This window comes from Megalops cyprinoides, chromosome 17 (assembly GCF_013368585.1).
Source record: "Megalops cyprinoides isolate fMegCyp1 chromosome 17, fMegCyp1.pri, whole genome shotgun sequence".
Classification (NCBI taxonomy): Eukaryota; Metazoa; Chordata; class Actinopteri; order Elopiformes; family Megalopidae; genus Megalops; species Megalops cyprinoides.
The window spans coordinates 2,460,581-2,488,158 of record NC_050599.1 but is presented as its reverse complement, the minus strand read 5'-3'; the positions used below and the strand labels follow the sequence as shown (position 1 = coordinate 2,488,158).

General features: G+C 43.9%; 1 protein-coding gene across 1 annotated transcript; it reads left to right on the top strand.

Annotated features, from left to right (window-relative positions):
• Positions 1-429: 429 nt before the first annotated feature.
• cfap61 (cilia and flagella associated protein 61) lies at positions 430-26,819 on the top strand. Its single transcript, XM_036550593.1, has 24 exons — positions 430-572; positions 829-979; positions 1,283-1,359; positions 1,629-1,696; positions 1,888-2,008; positions 2,396-2,528; positions 4,675-4,866; positions 5,427-5,533; positions 6,234-6,273; positions 6,608-6,747; positions 7,226-7,352; positions 7,825-7,902; positions 8,689-8,895; positions 9,672-9,800; positions 13,020-13,147; positions 16,512-16,604; positions 16,859-17,027; positions 17,590-17,764; positions 20,985-21,277; positions 22,610-22,937; positions 24,375-24,436; positions 24,770-25,008; positions 26,065-26,161; positions 26,485-26,819. The coding sequence occupies exons 1-24, from the start codon at positions 430-432 to the stop codon at positions 26,683-26,685; spliced, it is 3,498 nt and encodes a 1,165-aa protein (XP_036406486.1). The 3' UTR covers positions 26,686-26,819.
• The last annotated feature ends 759 nt before the right edge of the window (positions 26,820-27,578 follow it).

The window sequence follows — 27,578 nt, the reverse complement described above, 5'->3', positions numbered from 1 at the left end:
ATTTCTTTTTAATATATTACGAAAAATTACATAGATATGCACATACATTACAGTAAGGATAACAGTCATAATGGGCAAGCTTGTGAAAATTTAGAGAACTGAGTTATCTGATAGCCATAACTGAGAAGAGTTATCTGGATAGTCGAAGCAGTGGCGACACATAGCTAGCTGGATGTTATCCAAAAGAACTTGCTACTAGATAGCAGGCTAGCTACCTAGTCTACATGGAAAAATATTTTAAACTTTAAGGTTACTGCCCCTAAGTCACAAGCGATAATAAATTACAACTACACAGCCATCACTGTTAGTTCGCTAAACTAGCTACACAGAACATTCCATTTAGAGAAGTCTAGTGGCTAGCCAGTTAGCGAGTTTCAACATGTGAACTCATTTGTTTATCTGACTTCAATTTTACTCAGATAGCTGAATATGAGGACTGTTTCTGCCTGGAGTGGAGAGGTTGAGACCGTAACCGTGAGAAGAACAGAGTCAGCAGATGCTCGGGAAATCAGCGATCTCATAGCTCCTGCAACCGAGGCCGTGTTTGGCAGAGTTAATGTCATTTACCTGCTGTGAGTACACGAGTGGCCTTATTACAGCCTTATATTTCCATTGCTTTGTGTGGACCATAGGTGGAAGCTGTCTGTATTTTTTATTTTATAATCATTCAAGGGATCTTGCTGTCCTTTGAGAAACACCAACATTTTCTTTATGCCATAGAACTGCTGTTCTTAAATGACATAATGTGTAAACGACACCCAACTGTAGACAGATATTTTTGTATCTGACCGGTATGCTGTGGTCAATAAGAGTACTTATGAATTTCAGAGAGAAAGCTAATCTCGCCGTGACCCTGACCAATGAGAAGAATGCGGTCCTCGCCCACGCCGCCTTCCTCGATCACCCCGGTACTGACCTGGTGGACCCGGCTGAATGGGAACCATGGTTGCACAGGCATTTTAGTACAGACAAATGCACTGTGAGTATCGATTGCAGGAAAAGTTCATCCAAAACAGTTATGATGCTAATGTTGCAAATAATTACGTCAGTATTGCCTAAGAAGAGATTGTTCCTCTTTGATTTGATATCCTGTGTGGTAGGTCTTCTGTGCTCATACGTGACCTAACATACAATTTGTCCATTAAAATTCATTTTAGCGCGCAATAAATTGTGGAGTTCATATGGTTTTAAAATGGAGCTGGAACACTCAGGCAACCTCATGGAGCTGCAATTGTGGGTTAAGTTATGCATTTGCATAACTGTGTTGCGTCCTCTTTTCCAGCCATTGAACACACTTTTTCTGCACCTGTTTGTGGCACAGCCAGACTTCTCCCTTGGGAGTGCCAAAGAGATTGTAAGGTGAAGGAGAGTGTTTATTTCTGTCAGTGTTTTAGGGGGGGGGGGGGGGTATACGGACAGACATATCATGACATTTGGCTCTATTTGATTTAAAAAAATCTTTATTCCCATGTTATTGTCATTTGGAAATAAGTCACATTTCGTAATGACACAGTCGTAGTCTCGGAACCGGGTCATGGGTTGCTGCAATGATGTTGTACCAGTGAGCAAGACACCCATTTTATCAATGGATTCAGAGTTTCATCTGATTTCAATGTGATTTCCTACAGAACAGTCTTCAGTGCCATCACAGAGCTGCACTATATCTTTCTGGTCATTCCAAACAGCGCCTGCCTGGGTGAGACACACAAAGAGTAATTATTACAGTTCTGTTGAATTCAATCTAAGGAAAAAAGAAATAATAAAAAATCTTTTTAATCATATTAACCACCACCTTTCAGACAAGGAGCAATAATAATCAGGAATATTTTAAAACCTTTTAATTGTAGTAGTGCTAAAAAGGAATGAATCCCTGCTGTGCATTTTCAGAGCCAGCATTGCTGGAGATATTTGAGCCAGTGAAGCGCCTCCAGGATCCTGAGAGTCAGTGCACAGCGTTTGTGTGCCACAGACACAACTTCTGCCCAACCCTGCATATCCGCAGAGCCAGGTGACTTTGGGTAGACGCAGTGTACGCTCTCTACATGTCTCATCTCTTCTTGGTCCCAGGAAGAAATTAAAGTATCATTTGTGTTTTTGTGAACCTCCTCTTTCTGTGCTGGTACTGTGGGTATGTAAAGTCGTTTACCTTATATCAACAAATGGTAATTATGTTTTTTTAATTGTGATAATTATATCTGAAGTTATCAGAGTTTACCACAACCTACACAATTAACTTAACATCAAAGTTGTCATTTTCAAAAATGTAGTAAAGTTTACAGCATGAGAGGTGTATGACCATACGCATTGGCACCTGAAATAGCTTCAGAGGACAAACCGTGGTGCTTTTCAGAAGAAGCATGCCCTGGATTGTGAAGCTCTCACTCTCCTCTGATAGGGTAGAAGATCATGATGACCTCATGCTTATAGTAGCGGAGCAGACCAAGGTGAGCTGTGCCACCTACGGGCCCTACTTCCTGGCTGAGCTCATTGAGGCTCAGGATGATGACGTCCATGCTGCTGTTTGCGAGGTTAGTTATTGTAATATTGTTTCATTGATTTATGTCTTGGCTTATACAGAATACCTAAACATGACCAGCTTAGAATCATTAAGATAGGCATATACAGTGTCATAAAGAAGTGTAATGAATAGTAAAACCTTCTGAAAGGCATTTCGTTTTCCTCTTTGTGCCCACAAAAGTACTGTAATTGTGATCCTCCTCCCTCTGGAAACACTGTAAGTGTTTTCCGTTATTTAACAGAGGCCTTTTGTCATATCGAATCAGAGTGTCAGGAAGATACCTAACATTCTAATCCAAATCCTGCACCACCACTGTGTATTTAAACTGTCATTCTTTTCATAGATTGATGGACTTTTTCCAACCATGCATGTACACTTAAAAAAGATAGCTTCATGCTAAACTGTACCCCTGTGACAGCCTCTGAATTCCCAGAATGAGGGGTCAAAAGAATATGGAGAATTTTTCCTACAGGGATTTCAGTTATATTTTAATGTTGATGGTGTTTTCACATGTAGTAACTCACCAGAAAAATCTGTGGAAATCCAAGTCTTGTTTTCAAATGGTGCCCCCTTGTGAAAAATTGTATGATTTTTTGGGATATGTCTTGCTAAGGCTCAGTGTGCATCAGCTTGCCAGATTTCAGATCAATAATAGATCAATAATGGGCCTTTTAGTTCGGGAAATGTAATGGTGGCTGCTAAAAAAAATCTAATATTCTAGGGGGCGCTGAAAACTGTCAGCTCTGTAAACTGTGGACAGATTCCCTGTTCTAAATTTCAGGGTTTCTATGATGTAATGAACCAGAGAGCCATATTCTGGTGTCATGGACAATTTGACTGGCAGCTGTGTGATTATCATTAGATTTAGCCCATGACAATTTGATGATGGAACTACATTTATCAACAAGACCAACAAGATTGCTGAATGCTAAAATGGTGCTGAAATGGAAATAATGCAATATGATAAATAAATGAAGTCTTGAAATGCTGGAAACTATAAACAATCAAGCACTTTTTAACAAACAAGAATATGGATGTCTCACAAATTGGAAGCCACGCTGGGGATGTATAATGTAGTTGCTCTAGCAGACTTTCCATAGCTTCCATTGCAACATTTTCAACATACAGCATCCTCCATTTACATTTCTTACACGAGTGGATCAGTCAGTATTGGGAAAATGCATTCAAAGCACATGGCAGTGAAATCGGGGCAAAAGGCCATCATGAGTATTCAGTTTGGCATGAATATAACTGATTGTAGGTGGTTGGGTAGATGTTACTGTTACAGCTTAACCAGGAGACCATGTTGGTTTAAGTACAGTATAATAGCTGTGAAATGCTTTCCAATGCAATAGCAGCATCACAGATGTTTCTGCAGTTACATAATTTATGTGCTCAGCAGGCCCCCCTATTCAGGGTGACTGCGGCAGCCTGTACGTTACGTATTATTTCTCTGAACAGCTGAATGTGTTTACTGAAACTGCTGTGAAGAAACTCGCCCAAGGGTACAACAGCAATGCCCCACCTGGAGTTTAGCCCTGTGCCCTTATGGCTGTGAGTCCAGTCCTTTAACTGGCATGCCACGCTGCTGCCCTGGTTGAAAGACTTCTCGGGGAACTGCAGAGAACATCTCTCCTCCTCTTTTTAGAAGTTAAATTGGCATGTTTTCACTCTCCATATGGTTGATGAGATCTGACGCTCAGCCAAACAGCCAAAACTCTCTTACAATGAACACGCTGTCTTCACACAGCTTGAAAATGCGTTTCTGTTTTTCTGTGTGTGTGTGTGTGTGCGTGTGTGCGTGTGTGTGTGTGCGCGCGCGCACGCACACCGTTTAAGTAGTAAACTACTGGATTTGGGGAAGAGGCATTGTGATGAAAACCCAAGGTTCATTTTGTAAGGAATGTTGTCATTTATTTAGTAGACATGTGTTTTATTTCTTTCACACATTTTACATATGATGATGTAGCAGATAGTAAAGATAACTAAAGTAACTAAAAATAAATATATGTAAACGTAAACGATGAATAAGTTTTAATTGTGGACCTCTGCGTATATAGCATATGGCCCTTGAAAGCTATGCTGTATATCAGAATACAGTTTCCTGTTTTGAATTATTGATATAAAACGTGCATGTGTGCATGCGTATGTCACAGAATGAAGGCACTGCCGTCGGGTTTATCAGTGTGAGCGGAGACGTCAATGTGAAGTTGCTGAACGAGTGCTTTGAGCTTGGACCTTTCAATGGGCTTTGCAAGACTGTTGAGTCTCCTGAGGACACAGAAGACACCAGTCAGCAAACTCCTGGGGAAAAGGTACAGTATCACTGTGACACCTCGCAGAAGCTTGTTATGAATATCACAACTATGAGGTTACTGCGGAGAATCTAATTGATTCAACTCGTTAAACCTTCAGAAAACACAGAGCACAGACCAAGCAGGTCCCAAGAGACAGCTTTCGACAGGATCCGGTGCCAAATCCAGCACCTCCAAGGTGAAGCAGTCTGTTACTCAGTCAGACTGGCAGCATTTTATTATATTTTTAGTATAGAGTTTCTCTATAACTGTATACAAAATGTATACATATGCGGTATTTAAGTGTATAGTCCATACAGTTTATATACAAAACATGTACACTAATAGCAATTAACCACAGAATATCTTCAACATCCTCTTCCAAATTTTTCATATCACAAATTTTCCTCAGATTTGAGGATGAGGTTTGGAAAGATACTTTATGATGTAGATTAAAGTTCATTCCCATGTTCACTTCATGAATGATTATAATGGTACAATGCCATTGTATACCATTATAATCGTACAATAGTAAGTAGATTATGTCTACCCGACCCAAACTTCAATAGAGCTGCTTTCCACAGTTCTGTATTTTGTTTTCACTTAATTTTCAGTCAGCGACAGATCAGCTCAACGAGGCTGCGACTCCAGAACCAGGACAGGAAGCGCCAAATGCTTTCTGTATCCAGCTGTTTTTTATCAACAAGAAGTATGAAATGAGGTGAGCTGAAAAGCACCGGAAGACCCTGCCTGTCCAGTGATTGTGGTCACTCTACAGCACAGCTTCACCTCTCTACAGAGCCTCCATTCTTTTGCTTTAGCTCTGATTGTGCTTCAGCTTCAGGACCAAGCGCATTCATGGTCCATGGTTTCCATCTGTTGTGTAACGGACTGCTGCCATGTCTGCTTTTCAAATTAAACCTTTAACTCCTTAGAACTGGTCTGAAAATATTGTATCATAATGGTAATGCTTCACATTAAGTAAACCAAATTGACATTGTCATTGACCTACACTGTTTCACAGTCTTCCCACATATAGTAGGCTTTCATGGTTACAAAGGGTATTTGTAATGCTCTCAAACACTCTTAAAAATAGAAAATTCTTATCTTTGTGGTTTTTTGTTTTTTGAACTTTGGACAGAATTGCTTTTCCTTATATTTAATGTCTGTCATATAGAGTGGTCATCTGTCATGTATGCAGATACTGCAGTTGAATGAACATGTAACAAATGGGTAAAATGCTCATCTTGACAGAGAGTGGAGGTGAAGAGAATAATTTGCAGGAAGTCACACTGAGATGAGTGATCATGTGTGGAATGATGGGAAATTGGGGCACCTTCTTCTTTGTCATGGTGCACCCCTTTGGCTCAGAGTTAACCCCCCCCCCCCCACACACACACTCTTCTCTCTTCTCTCCACAGGTCTGTGGACTTCCTGCCATACATCTTCAGCCTTTTCCCAGTGAGTACATGCCAGACCAGGTGCTGTACAGAATATTTCTGCAGTTCTCAATAAAGTCCTGTAAGTTACAGAAGTAACAGGCACTCAGCAGCAAGCCGTTGGGTGTTGGGGAAGTATGTTATAATTGTGTTGGTGGTAATGCCAGCCTGCCCCATGTATTTCCATACAACTGACTAGTTGCAAAGTAGAAAAAAGAAAAACAGTTATCTTTTATTATTAATAGCTTTAATATTTTTGGTGTGTGGATGAATTAAACTCTGGAGGTGACTCTAAAGCTTGACAAACACTCCCCCCTTCTCCATTCTCCATGCCTGCTGTGGCTGTGGGCCTGCAGGACCGGGACTTCTGCGTCATCACAGTGCCCAAGCTGACCCCAGAGTTCCCCCTGCTGCAGGCCTTCCTGCGGGTGGTTCCCGTCAGCACCAGCACCCTGCCGCAGGAACTGTACCTCTACCACCGCTCCGGCCTGCTCAAGTGCGCCCCCCCCCCCCAACCCCCTCAACCCCCTCAACCCCCGCCACCCCCCACCTCCGAGCGCTTCACTGCTGTCTCTGTCCTAGCACAGAATGGAACACTCAGAACTGAAGTCAAACGCATCATCGCTCTGTGCAAAGGCCTAGCCTCTTCTTTGCCATTCACGTGCACCATGGACAACCATTTTAAAGCTTTGGAAGGCAATAGTTACAAAGTAGTGCTATATTATATGTATTAACTGAGTTATCAGAAAAGAGTATACAGGTACAGTACTATATACATGTGATCCAGAGAACGGTAATTCCAGAAATGATGTGCAGTGTCAGATGGATCTATGTTTCTTTATTTAAATTTGCCACATAAAAACCTCATTCAGTTAAGCTGCCCTTTTGACAGACATAATCAGACAAATACCAGGTGCAGTGCAATGGTTTGGACCTGTACAGAGTGCGAATAGACTGCAATGTATTTTCCGCAGATCCTTTGAGGTGAGGGTGGCCGTTTCCAGTGACAGGCCAGCCATAGAGTCCCTGGTGAAACAGCTTACCCTGCACGAGTCCATGCTGGAAGACCTGGATATGTTCTGCCAGGCTCGTCAGGACACGGTCAGTCAGCAGGAATCTGATAAGAACGTTTTAACAAGGGCCTTTAAGACAAAAATAAAAGAGCATAGTAGTATTACTTGTCCACAGTGATTGAATGGTTGACTCAAGTGTTTGAAGTGTTTTAAATAAACTGTTCATTACTATATTATTATATTATTATCTGATTACATTTTTGATATCTTTGAAAGGTGTTGAAACGATCAGTTATTCACAGGATAATGATGAATTTGTCATTGGCACATGCCAGGTTTTGGTCAGGGTTGACACTACTTTTTATCTGTGTGCTCGAATGAAAATGTTAAATAATGAGTGCACTCACTGTCAGCTTCGCAACCTTCTCTTGACAGTTAAGTGCATGTGAAAGCCTTGGTGGAGATCCCATGTAGACAGGTGTGCTGTGAGGGTATGGGGGATTTCCTCTCAGACTCACAGTAATGATAGGCAGGGTTTTCTCTCTCTCTGTCTGTTGCAGGACAGGACAGCCCTGCAGGCGTTTGTGGCCCAGGTCCTGGGGCAGGTGGTGGGGATTGTGATCATCAGAAATGAGGAGGTGGTCGTGCTGTGTTTTTCTCCCTCTGTAGTCCTTCTGCAGACACAGTCTGTCGTGTTCATTCTCTCTGAAATCACACCCTAGGTTGCAGAATTGCATGTAATGCAGTGTTTAACTGGCAGCGGGACAGATCCTGGTATGCTAGTCAGCCAGCTCTTGTGATTATTACTGGATTTTTAAATGTAATTTTTTTTTCTAGCTTCATACATTTTGCACAATGCTGTTCTGTGTTCAAATGCAATCACAATTTTGGAAAGTTGAAACAAAAAACAAAAAGCACAGGTAACATGACTGGAAAACCCTACTAAATTGCTAGTGTTCTTAAAACTTAAAATAATTCTACATCTATCAGCTGATTGTTTCAAGTTGCAAAAAAATAAGCACAATGGGAAGTTTTGGAAAAACACAAGTCATATGTCTAACTTTCTTTATAAATGGGTAAAATACGTCACCTTGTATAAATGTGTCTAAGCTAGCTCATTTGATTTACAGTACTATTTTAATGCAATGCACCAAGATGTTGTAATAAAACATTTATTTTTAGTTGGACAGCATGCTTACAGATTTATAATCGAAGGTATAGTTTATTGTAGCATTCTGAGATAGATCTTGGCTTGGTAACAGGGGAAGGGGAAATGCCATTCTAACAGAAACCTGTGATTCCCATGGCTATCTGTGAGGCCATTTTATTCAATGACTGCTTGAATATTGCTGTTGGCTCTCAGGGCCTGTAAACACATGACTGCCAAATAACAGGAAATGCTGTTATCTGTCTCCCTCCTCCAGGACATTGATTACATTCGAGCCCACTACAACATCGAGAACTTCATATACTTCAGCCATCATCAGCGCGAGGAGCACGGCCAGCTGTGCCACTTCGCCCTCAACCCCGTCTTCCAGCACTACGCCAAGCACTTCCTGAAGGAGGCGCTGCGGCTCGCTCACAAGTCCTGCCTCTACTACCCCGTCTACCCCTCCTACCACAGTCAGAAGGTGAGCCGCGCGCTGCTGGCCAGGCCCCGGCGCTGGAGGAGACTGCCCTCTGGGTCTCGGGTCCCTCCAGTGTACGTGCTGATGGTGTTTGTGCAGCGCTCACCAGATTGCACCAGCGGTGTGCCCGTTCCAAAGTGCCAGCCCTGACGCTCAGAGCCAGAGAGAGAGAGAGAGAGTGGTGTTTCATTACGTCTGAAGGAACAGGCACACTGTGTTCCTTTCACCTCCCTCCAGCCCAGCGCCTCTCTCTGAGCCTGGGAGCAGGTGCAGAAAGAGGCTGTTTCCACAGACCCCCCCCACACCCCCACACACACATCCCATGATGTAATGAGACATTTCCTCACAGCGTCAAGGCTTCTTCCTCCTGCTAATTACCTTGTACAAACATGAGTCAGATCGGGAGATGAGGCACAAATAGAATTAGGGGGAGCTAGCGGGGAGAGAGGATCTGCAGTGGGAGAGGGGACAGGCAGGGGAAGGTCTGCCAGCCAGGACTCTTAATGGGGAGATGAATTCTAATGCAGCGGAATTGCGCTGATTCGCGATTAGCACGGCTGCCGTATCCTCCCGGGGAAAGAGACCCTCGCACAGAGAAAATCCTGCAAATCCAGCCACTTGTTTTCGATTCCTCCCAGCAAAGCGGCGATAATGTCATTTCTCTGGTGAGCGTCTTCATTAGCGCCGGCCGCTGAGCACGGTCCCCCCTCTGCTTCCAGTCAGCCTGGCTAGGAGACGAGGCTCCAAACTCACCCTGTTCCTGTTCTCCCTCCCCCCAGAACGCCAGTGCCCACTCCCTGACGTCCGCCCTCAGCTGCATGGCTCCCGTCCGCCCGCGGCGGCAGATCGTATACCCCCTAGAGGAGCTCGGGCTCAATGCGCCCTCCCAGCGGATCACCGCAGAGCAGGTGGGTGGGGGGAGGTGGGGGGGGTCAGCAGTGACGATGTTACGTACCTGTATCCTCCTCATCCAGACACAGACGACAATATTACAGACCTGCGGAAGAAAAATCCAAAACAGCCAACTTAACACAAGATTTAAAAACCTTTCACCCAAGCAGGGTTCAATCAGGGGTAGCCAGAACCATGAACCATGGTAAATGTGGACACAACATGCTTGTAAACCTGTGCGGACAGGGTCTCTTTTTTTACACGTTCAGCATTTACTTTTTCATTATGTTGGCCCAAAAGTACAAACATGAACACGAATTAGCAAAAAAAAAGATCTCATTAATCAATTAATATTGTATTATGTATGTACATATTATTAATACATAATTCTTGAGTTTTTTTATTTAGATTTTTTTATTTTTGTCCACTTTTTTGTATTTTCTTAACTGCTAATCTGTTAATCATTGTCACTAAATGTTTGCATTTTTGGCAGACATTTAGTGCCACACCCCACAAGAGGGCAGTGTACTGTAAAGGACAAGCTGTGCTATGTCAGGATCTGATTATCAAAGCAATACAAGGAATGTGGTTCCTGCATTGAGAAATTAACTGATGTAGTGTACAGTGTAGTACAGGGATGGCATATTACCAGCTGTGTCTCATTACATGTATTTCTAAACATTAATACATTATTATTTTGCTACTCAGGCAGCTGGCTGAAATATGTATATATGTCCTGGCTTTTTCTTCTTTCTGTGTTAGATTGCATATGGAATTCATAATTCTCACATTTTGATTAAAATTATGCAGTTAAGTTTATTCATATGGCATATAACAGGTGTCTGTTCAAATTAACCACAAAGTGCAAAGCCCCAGCCTTTTAAAAAAAGTGTTTCCACTTGTTTTTATTGTATGAATTCTCTTTTCACTATTTCTAAAATATTAGATATCAGTGAATAAAACAAGGTATTTCTTCAAAATATTTTAAAATGGTTCAGAATAACATTTAAAACGTGTCTATGATATGTTGTGTACTTTCCATGTTTTTCCCATTTTAACGTATGTAGGGAAATGAGAATGTTAAAGTATGATGAATGTTATATTCTCCTATTGAGGCTATTGAGGTATTCTAGTGTGACATTCTAGTGTACATATTGGGAAGTATGTGAGCGCTTCTGGGTAAATTCTCTCTTCCATTTGGTTTGGGGGAACATGGCTGCCATCCCCATCAAAGTTTCTTATCTTAGAAAATGTGGACGTGTTTAGTCAGTTCAGAGCAGTTTTCTTTTTCATATTTATGTGATTTGTATAATTTGACAAGTCTTTGTCATTTGTTTATTTGAAACCTGTTTGAAAGCAATACATTAAATAGTTACTTAAGTTTATGCATTAAATATATGTTATTGTGTGTCCTAAACAAAAGTTTACCACTATTTAAAACAGAGCGTGTGTGTACCAATATTTAAAACAAGTGTGCACAAATGTTTTAGACGGGTGTCTGTTGTGTAAGAAGGAGCAGTTGTCAGTGAGTGGATGCTAGTTTTGAAAGGGGACATTCAGGCATCAGTCGTCTTTATTAGATTCTACAGTACAGTCTGCCCCTTCCACTCCCTCAGCTCATTGTTAAATTGGCTCGTTTTAATGTGAGGCAGCAGATGGTCTTTCAGACAGGTGGAGCGAGAATGTTTACCTCAGGCGTTTAACAGGTGAAAACAGCAGACCCATTCAGCCAATCAGGAGCCGGCAGATGTCACATCAGGGCCCGTGAAGGTTTAACAGCCACTTTTGTTTGGTTGTTTGGACATGTTTGAAAACATTTTGTTCCTTTATATTTATGCTGTTTTAGGTTAAGTATGTCCTCATTTACATGCAGTCATACCCAGATTACAAATGTCAGGGTTTAATGGGTAGAAAATTTGTCACACTTTTGATGGGTATAGAAATTGTCCTCAAAATCCTAGTGTTTGTGTGTGTTTACTGATTCAGGCTTTGTTTGGTTTAGCACAATTGTGCATAAATGAATTAATTTACCTAGATGTTTGATTAAATTTGTACAAATGATGTGCTTGTTGCTGGAACCTGTGATCCTGCCTCACTTACATAACTACACCTTTTTTTGTGTTTGAGAGAGTAGTTTTTGTAAAATAAGTAGGTCAATATAACAAAAGGGCTTCCATGTTTCCCACTTTGAATGTTTTATATGACTGCTTCAGAAAAAATGCCTGTGGAAGTCTGCCCTTTGGCTTTGTGCAGGGTCTCGAAGAATCGCTTTGTAAATGCTGCAAAGCGTATATATTTCCACCTGTTAGCACAACAGCGCAGTTATGTTTCCTGTGAGTGTGCTTTGTGTTCCCGCACGCGGAGCCGTATCTGCACGCCACCCCCTGCATTAACAAGGACACCTCGCGCTTCTCCGCTGCTCCTCTCAACCCCCTTTTAAGCTTTCATTTGGTATCTCGGCAACCGGCGTACGGAGGCTGCTAGGTAGATAAGACCCAGCCTTGCATGGACGTATTAAATGGGTTTATAGCACCTGTTCCCGTTCGCTCAGTAACATATCGTGTTACTGCCTGCATTAATTATGGCACAGCTACGGCCCATTGGCTTCTCATAAGGCTTACCCTTATGAGAAAGTATGGCCTGTAGGTCACCCATCTGTAATCTGTTTTAGGTTTACATCTGAGAAAACAATGCACACAAGTGTTAAGACCCTTTTTTTTTTTTCTTTTCTAACAAAATGTTCTGTTGTTGTTTTTGCTTTTTTTTTAATCTTGCATGTGGAGAATATTGTGAAAGGGGCAACAGTCTATTTGGAGCATTTCGTCAGAAACATGTTACTTCTGCTGAATTATATATTTAAATGTGTTTCAGGGGTATTTCAAAGATTTAGATATGTGTTATCCTCTGTTATTTTCATTCCATGATTTGTATGAGGGCATGTAACGTTGTGAAATTGCAATTGCAATTCCTCACAGGAGGAACAGAAGGAGTTATTACATGCTTCTCTCTTTTACTGTAGTTTTTATACTGCGTCTCGATAGGAGACTGTACTGTATTGATCTGAACATCCAGCTTTTGCCAATAAAGAGTCAATGAAGCAGCAACAGGAGGGACAGTACATTGATTACCAGAGGAGATGTCACTCGGCATTAAAACCTAAATGCATGATAACTGAGGAGAAAATGAGAGACATGGGCCAGAAGTTCCTTAATCAGACCTCTCCCCCCCTTTTCCAGACGCCTTACGCAATCAACCACATAAACAGGAAGCTCACCTTGGAGCCGAAGGTCACAGTCAACGCCAGGATTGTGGTTGTGGGAGCCTCAGACACTGGGATTGCCTTTCTGGAGGTGTTTGCTTTCTGGTATGTATTTCATAGATCTGGACAGTCTGAGGTAACAATTATCTGATATATCTTACCTGGAAAAAAAGCCGTCAAGTTCCTAAATTACAGTAGATGACACCAACATTCATATGTGATGGAGGAGTCCTTGTAAAATGATGATAATAATAATCATACTAACACTAGTACTATTTAGAAGAAGAATAAAGAAAAATGAATACTAGCTTACAGATTTGTAGCGAATACGAATATGAATCCCCCCTCAGCCCCCATTGCAGCTCTGACTGTGTTAATGCCATGGTTTGATACGTCCTCACAGAGGTGTTTATTCTCTCTTATTGATTGACTAAAGCTCACTCTTCCACTGAAACTCTCCCACACAGCGCAAACAGACATGATACCTCAAACATTCCCGGATTCACATGCACGGCCCTGGCTCTTAGCAGCACTGGGGCGCTCACCCGAGTGAGTGAGCTTTTGGCAGCTGAAATGGATTTGAAGAGTAAGCCTTACTGGAGATGACAGAGAAACGGAGGCTCTTCATGGTTAGAAGCTCAGAGGCTTCATGCTTATCTGCCACTGTTTTCTGCTGCACGTTGTAAAAATAAGATCACAATAACATGGGATATGTACTCTTTCTCTCTCTGTGTGAGAGAGAAAGCATTTTAATACCAATGTGTCTAAATGTATATAAAGATACATGTATGTGCTTATATTGAAAACAGGCTATGCAATAGAAATTTGTTTAACTCCTTCTGTTTACTACTATTTACTTATTCATATTTATGTATTTATATTTAAGCAGTGACCAGTCGGCTGTAGTGTAAGACTCTTCATTCGCTCAAGGCACTGTGTCTTAAACTGATAGAATAATGGTTAGGAAAACACACCCCGCATGTTTCAAAGCAACAGACCCCTTTCAAGTCTGAAATCAACACAATAGTCAGACACCCTCTACCAAAGTGGTTAATGAGAGAATTTATGGAAGTGCAAAATCTGCTTCAGATGATCTTCTTCATTTGTTCTTTAAATGTTACAATTACTGTCACACAGCGTGTGTCCAACATGACCTTAAATCAGACGCTGTGATGGACATCGTTGCTTTTGATTACACTGACACTACAACCAAAAACATTGGCTTTCGACGTTGGAATTTCCAGCATGGGTCTATTTAGTCAAGCAATCCAAGCTCCCTAGATGAGAAGTTTAATCATGAGAGTGTTTGAGGGAAATGGGAGAGCGGAGCATTTTTCTGATGCTATGTGCAGTTATGAAGCATTCCCTGAACACCACACGGCTCTGGCCTTTAGACTCGTGTACATGCCCTGGGCTGTTGACCGCCTGACGGCGGGCTATAGTCTGCTGAAGTGAAAGTGTGAGAGTGACGCGGGGGTGAAGCAGCATGCACACAGCTGCCTGGGGTGGGCATTCAGGGGGCCGCCGCTAGCCCTTTAATTAGCACCACGCCGTGCTCTCGTGTCAGGGCTGCCCAGAAGCACTGTGTTTACTGTCGCTAATGACCTGACTAATGAGACGGTTAGTGTCCCCTAAACGGATCACAGGGCGGGCCCGCGGCGGACAGGGCGAGTGATGGATCGCGGTGGGCGCGCCGGCCCGATTGTCCGCCCACAGACCCCCCCCCCGCTGGCTGTGCCCCAGCCTCTGCACGTGCTCAGCATCAGTGGCTCCCCCCTCATCACTCACCGGGTGGAGATAGGGTTAGAGCGCCGTGAGGAGATGGATGGGCCCCGTGGTAATGACACGCGCACAATGGGTCACTGTCATTGACTTACAACAGGGGCGACCCTGCTGCTGATAACTCCCCAAAGGAGGCGGTACCGCTTCAGTCGCCGACTTAACACCCCAGCGCAGCTGCCCGTGACGAGAGAGGGAGTAATTCTGAGTGGGCTTGCAGAAATGGAGTAAAAGTAAGACAAATTTCATGGCCACCATTCCAATTAATAATTAAAGTGGATATGATTTTGTCAAATGACTCCTATTCAGTTTGCTGAAGCATCCGTTCATGAATTTGAAAAGGAAAAAGAGAAAAAGAAAAAAAATTGGTATTCGTTCTCAGCTGTGTGACATTTTTTTTATTCTAAAATCAAAGCAAACCAAAAAGATCTACAAATACAAGCCCATACTTAAGAGATGTCAGGGAATCGTTGCGGTACTGTTAAAATGGTTCATACTGATGTCATTATTCATCATTATTCCACACTGACTCCCTCATTTTGTTCTTTTATAATAGCGACTTGAGTGATAATCTTTTAATACCCCGAATCAATCACTTATAACCATAGGCAAGCGGAGCTGCAGGCTTCTTGAGGCATGAAATGTCATTTCTCCGCTGAATGTGTGCCGAATTCCCTTCTCACATCACAATGAGGGTGCCCAGTTGTAACGTAAAAATTGATAATGTCATTTAACCTCCCACAAAAGAGGTCATTTACATCACAACGGATTTGGAGAACACTTCTAAAGACGTCAGTATCGGGGGGAGGGGTGGAGCAGGAAGGGGACAAAAAAGAAAACGACAGAAAAGACGCGGTAACTGACCCCGGTGCGAGAGACCGGCAGGATTTATGTGGCAGCGCTGGAAGCTGACATCCTGCAGCATCAGCCCCAGCGCCTCTCCCGCCTGTCCTCAGCTTCCCCTAATCCCCACTCCACTGCACCGTCCTCTGCTCCTCTCTGAAGTACCCCCGTATCCACAGCAACCCCAAATCCCCTCTGTCGCTCTGGCAGGCGGGGCGTTCCTCCAGGCCGGAGCTCTCTCCCTGCCTCTGAGGTGCGGTGCGGTGCCCCTCCCGCTCAGCTCAACGTGGGTCTCGCTTCTCGGAGGAGCTTCAGCGAATGATTCACGCTTCGATCCTTCCCTTGAAATGTTGTGAAAATATTCGCCGCTTCATCTTTTTTTTTTTTTTTTTTTTTTTTATTTCCTGTCAAAAACATGTTGTGGTCGGAGCTGCGGTCTCAGCACAGAGACGTGCTACTCAGCCTGTGGTCAATTGGTTCCCATTTTCTGAGAAGTGATCTTTACAGTACATCATGATTTTCACTAAACAGAAAAAGGAAGAAATTAAAACTAACAGGACAACATGTCATTTAAAATTGTAAATAAAAGTACAATTAGAAACGATACAATGTCTGAATCATCCGTCCCGAGATGCGGCTTTGCGAGAGGGAGTCTGATTTCTCAGGAGAGTGATGACTCAGTTCCTGCTTTTCGGCCTGACTGGATGTTGCCCAGAACTCATATGGTGAAAATAGCCTGTTATATTAATGCGTGGGGGTGCATAGTACACTTGTAATTCTTCCAATGCGTTTGAGTGCTGCTGATTGATACAGTATGCAGTAATCAGCTGCTCTTTCTCTCCTCCAGCCCACATCTGCGCTTCAACAACCTGACTTTGATTTCCACACATGGATTCTCAGCCTACTACACCGATGAGAACACAAGATTCCTGGCAACCAGGTAAGACTCCATAATACATTTAGTGCTTGTGTCGGTGCTCTCTTGCTGGGTGAAACCACAGCTGATAAACCACCAGGTTAGGAACAGGGTAGTTCAGCTTCCCTGCCTCTGAGGTGAACATTCCTGTCACTCTGATCTGGATGGCTCCGCCCACCATAGAATGTCTCTCTTCAAGCTAATCCTGGATTGGTGGAGTACATGTTTCTTGGAGACGTTGCTAACTGCTGATTCGCTGTTCTATGTGCCCCTCACAGCCACAGCTATGACAACAAGGACCACGCCCAGCTGTCACTGCGCTCCTGGGTTAATGTCATAGTGGGCAAAATGACAGGCATCAACCGGGCAGACAAGCACGTCGTGGTGTATGGAGGTCGGAGGGTTCCCTACGACCATCTCATCCTCTGCACGGGAACACAGTATCAGGTGAAACATGAGCACGCACACACACACACGCACACACACACACACACACACACACACTCACATAAGCACACGCCCGCATACACACACACACACACACACACACACACACACAAGCACACGCCCGCATACACAGAAGACTCCGTTTCACTAATTGACTAAATGACTAATTGTTGTCTCCCTAATCCCCTGGGCTCTGGAAGGGCAGAGCTGGACCAGACTTTAATTAGTGAAAGCATGATTTTGATCACATGCAGCAAATTAGTTTAATCCTGAATACTGCAGAAGGGTGTTGATTAGAGACTGAAGAGTTTCTGCCACCACATGACTAACCTCAGTCTCTCACAGAGAAGCAGCTTTAGTGAATGGTGGCTCTCAGCAGAATAACACATCACAAGAAGTTAGTGCATTGAATCCTTACATTTTTCGAACCCTCACCAAGCGATCTGTACATGGCGGGGGGGGGGGGGGGGGTTACAGTATACCCAGAGGCTCTGTGCAATGCATCAGAACCACAGTGTCAGTGTTTGGTTTTATTAAGAGTCCTTGTTTAATTCCTGTACAGGTTCCCTGTCCCACAGGTGCGGACGTGAGCCAGCCGACCACAAACGGCGATGTCACGGCGCAGCCCCACCAGAGGTACCCCGGGCCCCTCCCCTCCAACCTCCTCACGCTGAACGACACTCATGACTGCCTGGAGGCCCACCGCTGGCTGCAGGAGAACTTCGTGGATCTGGAGGGTACGTGGCCAGGCGGCGGCAGCGGCCTCATTATGCTCCCGACTCCCACTGAATAATTACAACTTAATTAATTTGAGAGAAATCTTTCATCTGCCTGGAACATGCCTGCTTTCCCCTTCCATTTACAGGATGATATTAATTTCAGGAGGGAGCAATACCCTTCTGATGAAAAGGCTGATATCCTTAATTAAGTATAATTTATTTTTTTCTGAGGGAAGATAATAATTGCAGGGAGCAGAGCCTGATTAACCCCATTATATTAACTAATTAGAGGATCATTTAATAATCAGGGAAGTAGCACAATCATCAGAGAATGCAAATTATACCATCTGATGAGTGCTGTTTCAATTTGGAATAGGCTTTGTTTGGAAAATGTGACGTTACGGAGCCTATGAAATGTGTTTCTGTTTGTGTGTCTGCATGTGTGTTGCCCAACTCTGTGGATTTGAGCATTTCTTGAGACAAGTCTTAGCTTGCCCTGGCTAGCTTTCACACCTTGTTTACTGGCTTTTGTTTAGAAACTGCTTCCTTTTTGTAATTTTGTGTGCTTGGTTTCACACCACAAAAATCCAGTCACACTTGTATAAATCTCCTTAGACACACCGGAGGCACTTAAGGCCTCAAAGGAACACCCAGGGTTGTTTTGCTGTAAAAAAAACATCTTTTATTTTGCCATTACAAAATGTAATATGTATGTAAATGCATCTTGAAATTATTTATTATTTATATGTTACGTTTCTGTAAAGTTATTTCAAACATATGTTTGAAAAGGAACACCAACGAAGGTATTTTGCTGAATACATACAGAACATACAATACATTCAAAACATACAGAAAGCAGTGGACATAGTTATAAAGTAGTCATAAAATAACTACCTGCCCAGGACCCCACCTTCCACCCTCATCCCAGTCACCTGTTAAACATGGTTTCAATAGTTTAAATATGACAGATCAGCGAAAGCACAATAAGTGTTCTGTGGCATCTAGCACTGTGTCAAGCCTGGTCTCTAACACTTTAAGGGTCTTAGCTTCTGGTAAATGATTCCATCTATTAATAATTGTGTGAAAATCCAAATCGATTTCCCGCTGTGCTCAGCTGTTCTGCTCACACACCTGTGCTGCAAAGTGGAATGGTATGCTTTCAGAATACGCAGACACCAGGTCAAAGAGTCATGGGTCTCCTAATGAGCTCCGCTCTTTAGGATGATGTTTTAAGTAATTTACTGGGGGTAGAATTCAGCTGTGGTAAACCACCCTCACCATTCCTGTAAGAACACACCCTGCCATGCCTCATATTCACAGCACACAGACACCCACAGTGATGATTATGTACTGTGAGGAAACCGAGGAAGAGCAGAAATCTCATAATGCATTATGGTGTTATCAGCCTGCAGGAAATAACTGTGAAGGCATGAGAACTCTAATAGCCTGTGCTTGAGGAGTAACTGTGAAGGCTGGTGAGCTCTGAAGGCCTGTGCTTGAGGAGTAGCTGTGAAGGCGTCCTTTGCTGTGAAAGGTTTAGCAGCACACAAGCTTCAGCACCACGGACAGCATTCACCCCAGATCACCCTCAGGCCAGCGAAGGCTTGCAGTCAGGCCAGCCTACATTAACACTGACATCCTTCTATCCAAGGATGTCCTGAACTCTCCTCCTCAGCACTCATTATCTGATGTGCCTATGAGAATTAGTACTAGGCTGGTTTTATATTAAAAATAGATAGTCTGAGTGATATATGACAGCTCCTGGAGTGAGATACACCTGAAAGAGGTGGTACATTTTTCTTCAGCTGAGTGGTTGTTGTTATTGTGCTATGCAGTGTTATTATTGTATTTTTTGGTTAGAGAGAAACAGTATTGCATACATCAAAGTAAAAACCATGGTATAATTTGTGAAAACACCAGTTGATATGCCGGCCAAAAGGACAGTTAAGATTTGCTTTGATGCAAAGGCCAATGTCTGTCATGATAGACGAGGAGGAGGAGGAGGAGGAAGATTGACGAGGCTGTGAATGTCCTTTAAGCATACGCAGTGGAGGCATTCACTAAGGAAAGGAGATGCATGGTTTCCTATAAACATTTCATGTTTTTTTTTCCAGTAATGATTATAACATATGGTCCTGTTTCATCACTGCAATGAAAACATCACAGAACACTTGTGTGGTCATTATAGTCATTCAAGTCCCCATGGTCTCTATTACACCACAGCATCCTCCCTGCGCCTCCTCCTCCCCCCCCCCCCCCCCCCCCTTTCTCTGCACACGCACACAGCTGTGTTCCGAGAGCTCTTGTGATATAATTGAATGTGCTGGAGAAAGTAGTCCCTGCCTTTCCTATTATCTTTAATAAAGCCAGGACTGTGTCCTCCGCCCATGAATGCAGAGATAAACACAGCGAGAGAAAGGTGGGTGGTGTAGAAAAGGGCTCGAGTGGAGCACCGCTTTAAACCTCCACAGACGCTCAGAGTCATGTGAATGCAAGGTCACTTCACAAGGTATCGCCACTGAGACACGTCGGTCAGCGGTGCTGTGGCATAGCAGCTCAGGGTGCAGGTTGCAGGTTTGATTCCTAGGTCAAATGCTGGTATTGTATCTTTGAGCAATGTACTTAGCCTGAATGTAAGGAAAATATTCAGCTATAAGAACTAGATAATATGTAAAAATGGTGAGCTGTGGACTGTACTTCAACATGGATAAAAGTGCAGTGTAATTCATGATAATATTCTCTGCAATTGTTGCAGCATTGTTTTTTTTCTTTAGTATAGTATATAAGTATAAAAGTATATAAGCTCTAGTATAGTATAGTGCCATAGTCCTATGGAGTCTTTTGAGAATCTGTCCTGTGATTTTGAAAACTACTGAGTGCCATTTCATTGGCTTTATTTATACAGACTCAGAGGCTTCATAATACATGTTCTGCTTTATAAAATTTGATCATTTCTTTTTTCCATCTGAGCTCAGAGGGAAACAGGACATTCACTTGCAAAGCAGCCCCACCTTCGCTAATAGCTCTGCCATGACTGGAAGATGAGGGATTGCAGATTCTTGTGGAGACGTCTTGCTTGTCTGTTGCTAAGTGACCTTGCTGTGTCTTGTAGCAGCAGAGAAATTTGTCAAGTGGTTTCTTTGAATTTCAGCTCATTCTTGCAGTGACATTGAGCTCCCTGCTCATGCTGCTCGTCTTTCTCTCACACCTCAGCGTGTGCCTTGCTGTTCTCCCCCAGGTAACGCCGTCGTCTATGGCAACAGCTTGGATGTGTACACCTGTGTGGAGACTCTGCTGCGTCTCGGCATCAGCGGCTCTCGCGTGCACGTGGTTCACCTGCCCGACGACCCGGGGGTCACCTGTTTCAGCAGCCCCGTGGTGGCAAAGGCGGTGAGCGAGGCCCTCGGGAGGAACGGGGTGCACGTCTACAGTAACTGCGTCCTCGCCCAGATGAACGACGGCCAGGACCCCGAGCCCCTCACCTCCGTCTCCTTCACGACAGACCGCGCCCCCCTCAGACTGCAGTGCTCCGTGAGTGGCTGTTAAATCCAGCGCCGTCACTCGAGTGCTCTGATTGGCTGGTCGTTCTTCATCAGTCTTTGATGATATATTCTGATTGAGCAGTCTTATTCACATGATATATTCTAAGACAGCAGTCTTATTCACTCGGTCTAATCAGTCAGTCTTCTGCATATTTGGATTGAAAAATGAAAATAGCTGAGCCATTGACGGGCATGTTTGGTGCCTGCAGGCCTGAGGTAATGGTGGAACTCGGGTGTTTAGTCCACACATTATTCAGCGCCAGATGGACGACCCGAGGGGACAGATAATTTAAGCGAAAAATAGCTGGCAGTAACGCTCAGCTCCAGAGGGGCAAAGATCAAGATTTAGCATCAGAAGAGTGGCACCAGCTACCCTCTGGGCAGACTGTGTGTGTGTGTGTGTGTGTGTGTGTGTGTGTGTGTGTGTGTGTGTGTGTGTGTGTGTGTGTACGTGTGCATGTGAGTGTTTCTCTGTGTGTGTGTGTGTGTGTGTGTGTGTGTGTGTGTCTGTGTGTGCGTGCCTGTATCTTGTGTGGATGTGTGACTGTGTGTGCGTGTGCATACATGTGTGTGTGTGTGTGTGTCTGTGTGTGCGTGCCTGTATCTTGTGTGGATGCGTGTGCATACGTGTGTGTGTGTGTGTGTGTGTGTGTGTGTCTGTGTGTGCGTGCCTGTATCTTGTGTGGATGCGTGACTGTGTGTGCGTGTGCATACGTGTGTGTGTGTGTGTGTGTGTGTGTCTGTGTGTGCGTGCCTGTATCTTGTGTGGATGCGTGTGCATACGTGTGTGTGTGTGTGTGTGTGTGTCTGTGTGTGCGTGCCTGTATCTTGTGTGGATGCGTGTGCATACGTGTGTGTGTGTGTCTGTCTGTCTGTGTGTATATATATGTGTATCTTGTCTGCTGCGTCCCTGTGAGATGGTTGGAGGGCACTTCCCCGCCTGCAGCCTCCAATGCATGCCGGCTGATGCCTGTCATCGTGCCTGCTGCGATGCTACTGTATGTAATGATCCAGCAGAGAGAGAGCTGGCTGGGGGGTGGCACGAATCACTGTGAAGGTTTTAAAGGAGCCTTAGATGCTATCAACTGAGGAAATAATGCACATAAGGTTACAGTCTATTAAGTATAAAAACAGGTCTTTTGATTTCTCCTGAACATGTCCAGTTGCTCTCCTCTCCTGGGCAGTAACTACAACTGACAGTAACTTCCACCTGTTACGGTGGCAGTGAATCACCACCAGGCCCTCACTACAGTGCTGAACCTCAGGAGTACACACAGCCTTTTTGACCATTTTTTTGTCTTTTTTTGTTTTGATTTGGTAGGTTTTCATTAACTTTTCCAGGAAAGGGGTAGATTACGACGCCTTCAAGTCCATAAACGACGCCTGCCTGGTGTTTGACGGCAGGCTGGTCATCGACACGGCCTTCCACACCAATGACCCCACCATCCGGGCCGCGGGGCCCCTCACCAAGTTCGCCCGCCGTTACCACGCCGACCGCTGGTCCCACGCCGACTTCTGCTCCAAGGAGGTCGGCGCAGAGCTGGCCGCCGTGATGCTGCCCCTCTTCGACCCCACCCTGGAGCCTGAAGAAGGCACCCCCTCTGACCTGGATAACCTCATTCCCGTATACTCCCACGCCAAGATAGAAGGTCAGGCCCCGCCCACATGCAGTGTTACATCATCACATTAGACCCTCCCCCACAGAGAGACAGAGCAAACTTTCACAAGCTAGAGAAAACAGGCGAAGGTGTGGCGTTGCTGATTTTATTTCTGTGACCCTCTGGCTTTGTGAAAGGTTAACGACAGAGAGCATCCAGCTACAATGCGCTTTGCCCTTAGCTAAGATTAGCTCATTTAAGCAAGTCCCACATTCTTCGCCATCATTAAGTTCGGCATACACTGAAATCAGTGAAAAATATTGTATGTAGGTTTTTTAAATGTAATTCTTGCTTAATTTTCTGTCACAATGTTAAAGGAATAGCAGCAGTAGTAGTTTCATCAAATGCCTCTCTGAGTCTAGCCTCTTGGAAGGTGCTGAAGTGTCACAGAATACAGGGTAGTTATGCAGTGTGGCAGGTCAAGGAGAAAAAGCATTATTCTGAACATCCTCTTGCTCCGTACCGCTTCTCCAAGGTGACTTACAGTGCTGAATTTCTTTGTTTTTACATCCTGTGCTTTCTATAGTACACAAATCAACACTGCTGGACTTTTCCTACACAAGCAATTTAGGTGAAGTACTTTGCCCAGGGATACAAAAACAGGCAAATCATGACTCATGAGTTCAGCTCTCTCGCGCCGCTCCACGCTGCATTTTAATGCTTTATTGTCCTCTGTTTAATGCTCTATCGGCAGCCGCGGCTCTCAGATTCTTTCTTCTCGTTTGTGCTATTTAGCATCATGATTGGAAATAATGAAGCAATTATCTGCAAACAAAGCCGCACGGCATATTCACATGGTCACTCTGTGAGCCGGATGACGACACACACAGAATTAACAAAAAGAGGATCTTTCATTATCTCTGCGCTTCTGTGAAAACCGTGCGGACCTGCGGTCTCGTTAGTGCAGTGAAGGCAGTCAGTAGCGCTGGGGATGCTTATGCCTGCAGCAGTGCTGCAGAGAGACAGACGCAATCCCTCCCTACACTTGCATGCAGTCAGCAGCTATTTTTTGCACTGTGTAAGCCGCGCGGTGCGCACAGGGTGTCGGAGGACCTACCCACCCCCATCCCCAGCAGAATAAAGCCAGCGTGTTCCTCCCCTGCAGGCTGTCAGTCTGTACAGACAGAGGGCGTGGCTGAGATCGAACCCAGGCTGTAGGAATCAGCTTGCGCTCACGACGAGAGCCTTGCCCACTAAGCCGCTCGGGGGGCACATTGTGAGCTGTTATTATTCTTTAGAAGCAACGCAGTTAATGGATGGAAATTCTGAATTTGATTATCAAACTGGGTAATACCAGTATATTTGATATTCTAAAGTCTAAACGTGTTAGAGAAGGCTTTTGAAAATGTTTCCATATCTTGCTAACACTGAGGTGAGGAACATTATTTTGACTCTCTGTATGTTTGCCATTTGCCTTTGTGTACGCAGGTGGCCGACTGCCAGGTGGGTACAGTTATCTCCACGCGGTGAAACCGGCTTTAAACCCCCCCGTGGAGGCTCCCACGCCCTCCAGCAAATATGTAGGTACCGTGTGAGTGGCATCACCTGCAGGAGCTGAATGGGGCCTGCTCTGGTCTGTGCTGTGTAAAAGACATACCTGTGACATAGCGTGTTTATACCACAGAAGTGTTAACCAGAAATGCCTGTTGCGTTTCCTGTGTGGTTCAGTTCTGCATGTGTTTGCACATTCCAACCTGGACGAATTTGAGGAAGGAAATTTAAATAACAATAATTTGTTACCGTTAAAAAAAATAAAATATTTTTGAAATGCTGTGAAAGTATGCTGTCAGTCTCATACACACCAGTGTCAGTAATGCTTGCAGTGTAATCTTTATTGGCTGCCTCGCTCCTCCCAGGGTAGAGAGGTTGTGACCGGGACAGCAATGACAGGTGATTACTTCCACCTGTACCTGAACCAATACGGCCTGGTGGAGTCCATCACCTGCCTCTCCTTAAAGCCCCTCCCAGCCTCCAACTACCTGTGTCTGTACGGCAAGCACGAGCTGCTTCTGAACCGCCTGTGCGGCCGCTTTGAGGAGGGGCTCATCCGTGACCTGTACAGGTACAGCTCTCTGACCACCTGAGAGAAAAAGGGGGGGGGGGGCAGAGAGAGAGGTAAAGGATGTTTTTTGGGGGGAGGGGGGGACTAGCTGTGTTGGAAGGCACTAGTATGTGGTATCACCCTCAGCTCATTAACATATCCAGTCAGCTAAAACCAAGTATTCTTTCTCTTATCTTCCAAAGCCCACTAATGGCAGTCTGTCTATCTCATCTGTCTCATCTGCAGTGATGTTTTGCTATGCATCACAATCCCCTCCCCCACCCCTCCACCTGCTACCTGTGGGAGTGCCATCCACTCTTCCCCCTGCCCTTAGATGGATGCCAGACAAACACCAGCGTACCCTTAGGAGAGCAGAACAAAAAGACAAAATGTTGCATTGCCATTTGCCTTCACTAAAATTGCTTGCAAGGTTGGGCATTCCGAAATAATATGAATTCTAACAACTGAAATTTAATTGAACGGTACATGTGGACAAAGTATTTTTGTAATAGCCGGTCCTGATTCATCCCTGTCTCCTTTGTATGGCTGGGATCACTTGTTGAGAAATGACTGCATTATTGTCTGAAGGGCAGACGCAGATGTGCCTCGTGGTCTTGTCTGCTTTCTGTAACACGAACAAAATACAAAAATGCACTTTGAAGAGCAGAACATACATGTTGAGTTACCAAAGAAAAACATGTCTGGGGCAAACTGTCAATGTCATAAATGTGTTTCTTTGTCATCAGTCTTTGCTATTTCTATCATAACAAAACACAACCACTAACATGCTGTGAGTTTCTGAAATGTTCTCTGCTGCGGTGTGAAGCTGTTGGCTTTACTGAGGCCAGCAGGATTAGGATTAGGATCCAGCCCGCTCGTCATAATGATTGATTGAGCATGATGTTGTGGAGAGGTACTAAACGGACACATGACCATGACACGCACTGTGGTCTCTGACGCGGGGGGGTTGGGGGGGGGGGGGGCAGGAGGAGCAGTCTTTACAGTTCCAGCAGTGAAAGGAACTGCAAAGTAAATAAAACACATACGCTGTTTGTTCTTGTCGGTTGCCTTATATAGCTACTTCAACGAACCGTGGTGCTTGGCTATATATCACGATCGCTTCGCCGATTTTGAAGAGGAAGTGCGGCAGATTATGGAGTCTGCCAAAGTACAGGTCTGTCTGCCTCTCAGATACTGTGTGAAAACAAAATGAGCCAGATGTGCACTGTACTCCATTTATACAGTCACAGTGTATATGACTATTATAGATAAAAAAGGACTATGTGTCAGTATTTTTTTTATTTTGATCTCATATTTCTCTGTAGAACGCAAATTATATGGAACTTACCAAGGAATTTTACCAATTTTCTTCAAATTTCTACAATAGCCTGTCCTTCCCTGTAGGATTTTCCACAAGAGATTGAACTGATGTCAGGAAATAAACTGAAGAAAGGCAATGAAAGTAAATATTTTGTCCTGTGTCTTTTTCTTTTGCAGGGTGATGATGACTTGCTTTCGATGTCTGAGATCATTCAGAAGATGGTGGAAGACCCGGTCGGGTCGGAGGATCCATATGTGCACCTCCAAAATGTATTTGAGAAAAGTGACGGATTGACCCACTTGAAGAAAGGTGTTCTAAATTACCTGAAGTACAATAGGTACCATCTCCCCATGTACGCACAACCAGAGACAATGTAGTGGCAGAAAGATAACCTTGTTTTCTACACCAGATGTCTGTGTATTTACTTTTTCTTACAGGTATCACACATGCTTATTTGTCTTCTTAATGAAGACACCAAGCAGGTATTTTTATATATTTGCCATCACATGGAACCTGGCTCACTTATAAAGTTTAATTATATCTATTCTGCTCAATGAGCTCCTAATAAATACAGAATGGGTGTTTGATATTCAGTTTTCTTGATATATGTTTGACCATAAGACAACTAAATCTTAAGTTAAAACATTCTGAATATACCCCTTAAGTGTAAACCACATAATATCACATTTAAGTATAAACCAATTCATACAGATACAAAGTACAAATGTAGTTTCCCAAAACTGTTATTACGATATGTGATTACTTGCAATAAATAGCTGAATGTCTGGGAGATTTTGGTCTGTATCAATGCCCCCCTGCAACCTGTGCACGATAGAAAACATGTTGATGGTTGGTCTGTTTTTGTGTCCATTTTTTCCTGATTTTCATATGTAGAGTCCAAGTTCAACAGTTTGATAATGCATAAAAGGTGTAACTGGTTCAGCCCTAGAATATTGAATTATACACCCCATCATAATATGTATATATAAATAATATATATAAATATTTAAGTATATATATAATATATATATATATATATTTAAATATTTATATATACATATTATGATGGGTGTGTATGTATACACACACACCGTCATGGCTAATATGTTTCACATATCAATTTAAAATTCAACCCTGCAAATTTACTGAAGTTCGCGTGCCTTGCTGGAGGGTGAAACAGCACCGTCCAGCCGGTGGTTCACCCTGATCCTGTGTAAGGTGGACTGTTGAGAGCGGGGCCCCGCCGCGCTGATAACACACGGATGAAAGC

What these genes read in the sequence shown, in the direction of transcription:
- cfap61 (XM_036550593.1), top strand. Translation starts at nt 430, where the DNA reads ATGAGGACTGTTTCTGCCTGGAGTGGAGAGGTTGAGACCGTAACCGTG. An exon ending in TCCAAACAGCGCCTGCCTGG is followed by an intron (nt 1,697 to 1,887) that starts GTGAGACACACA and finishes GTGCATTTTCAG; the next exon opens with AGCCAGCATTGCTGGAGATA. An exon ending in TCCATGCTGCTGTTTGCGAG is followed by an intron (nt 2,529 to 4,674) that starts GTTAGTTATTGT and finishes CGTATGTCACAG; the next exon opens with AATGAAGGCACTGCCGTCGG.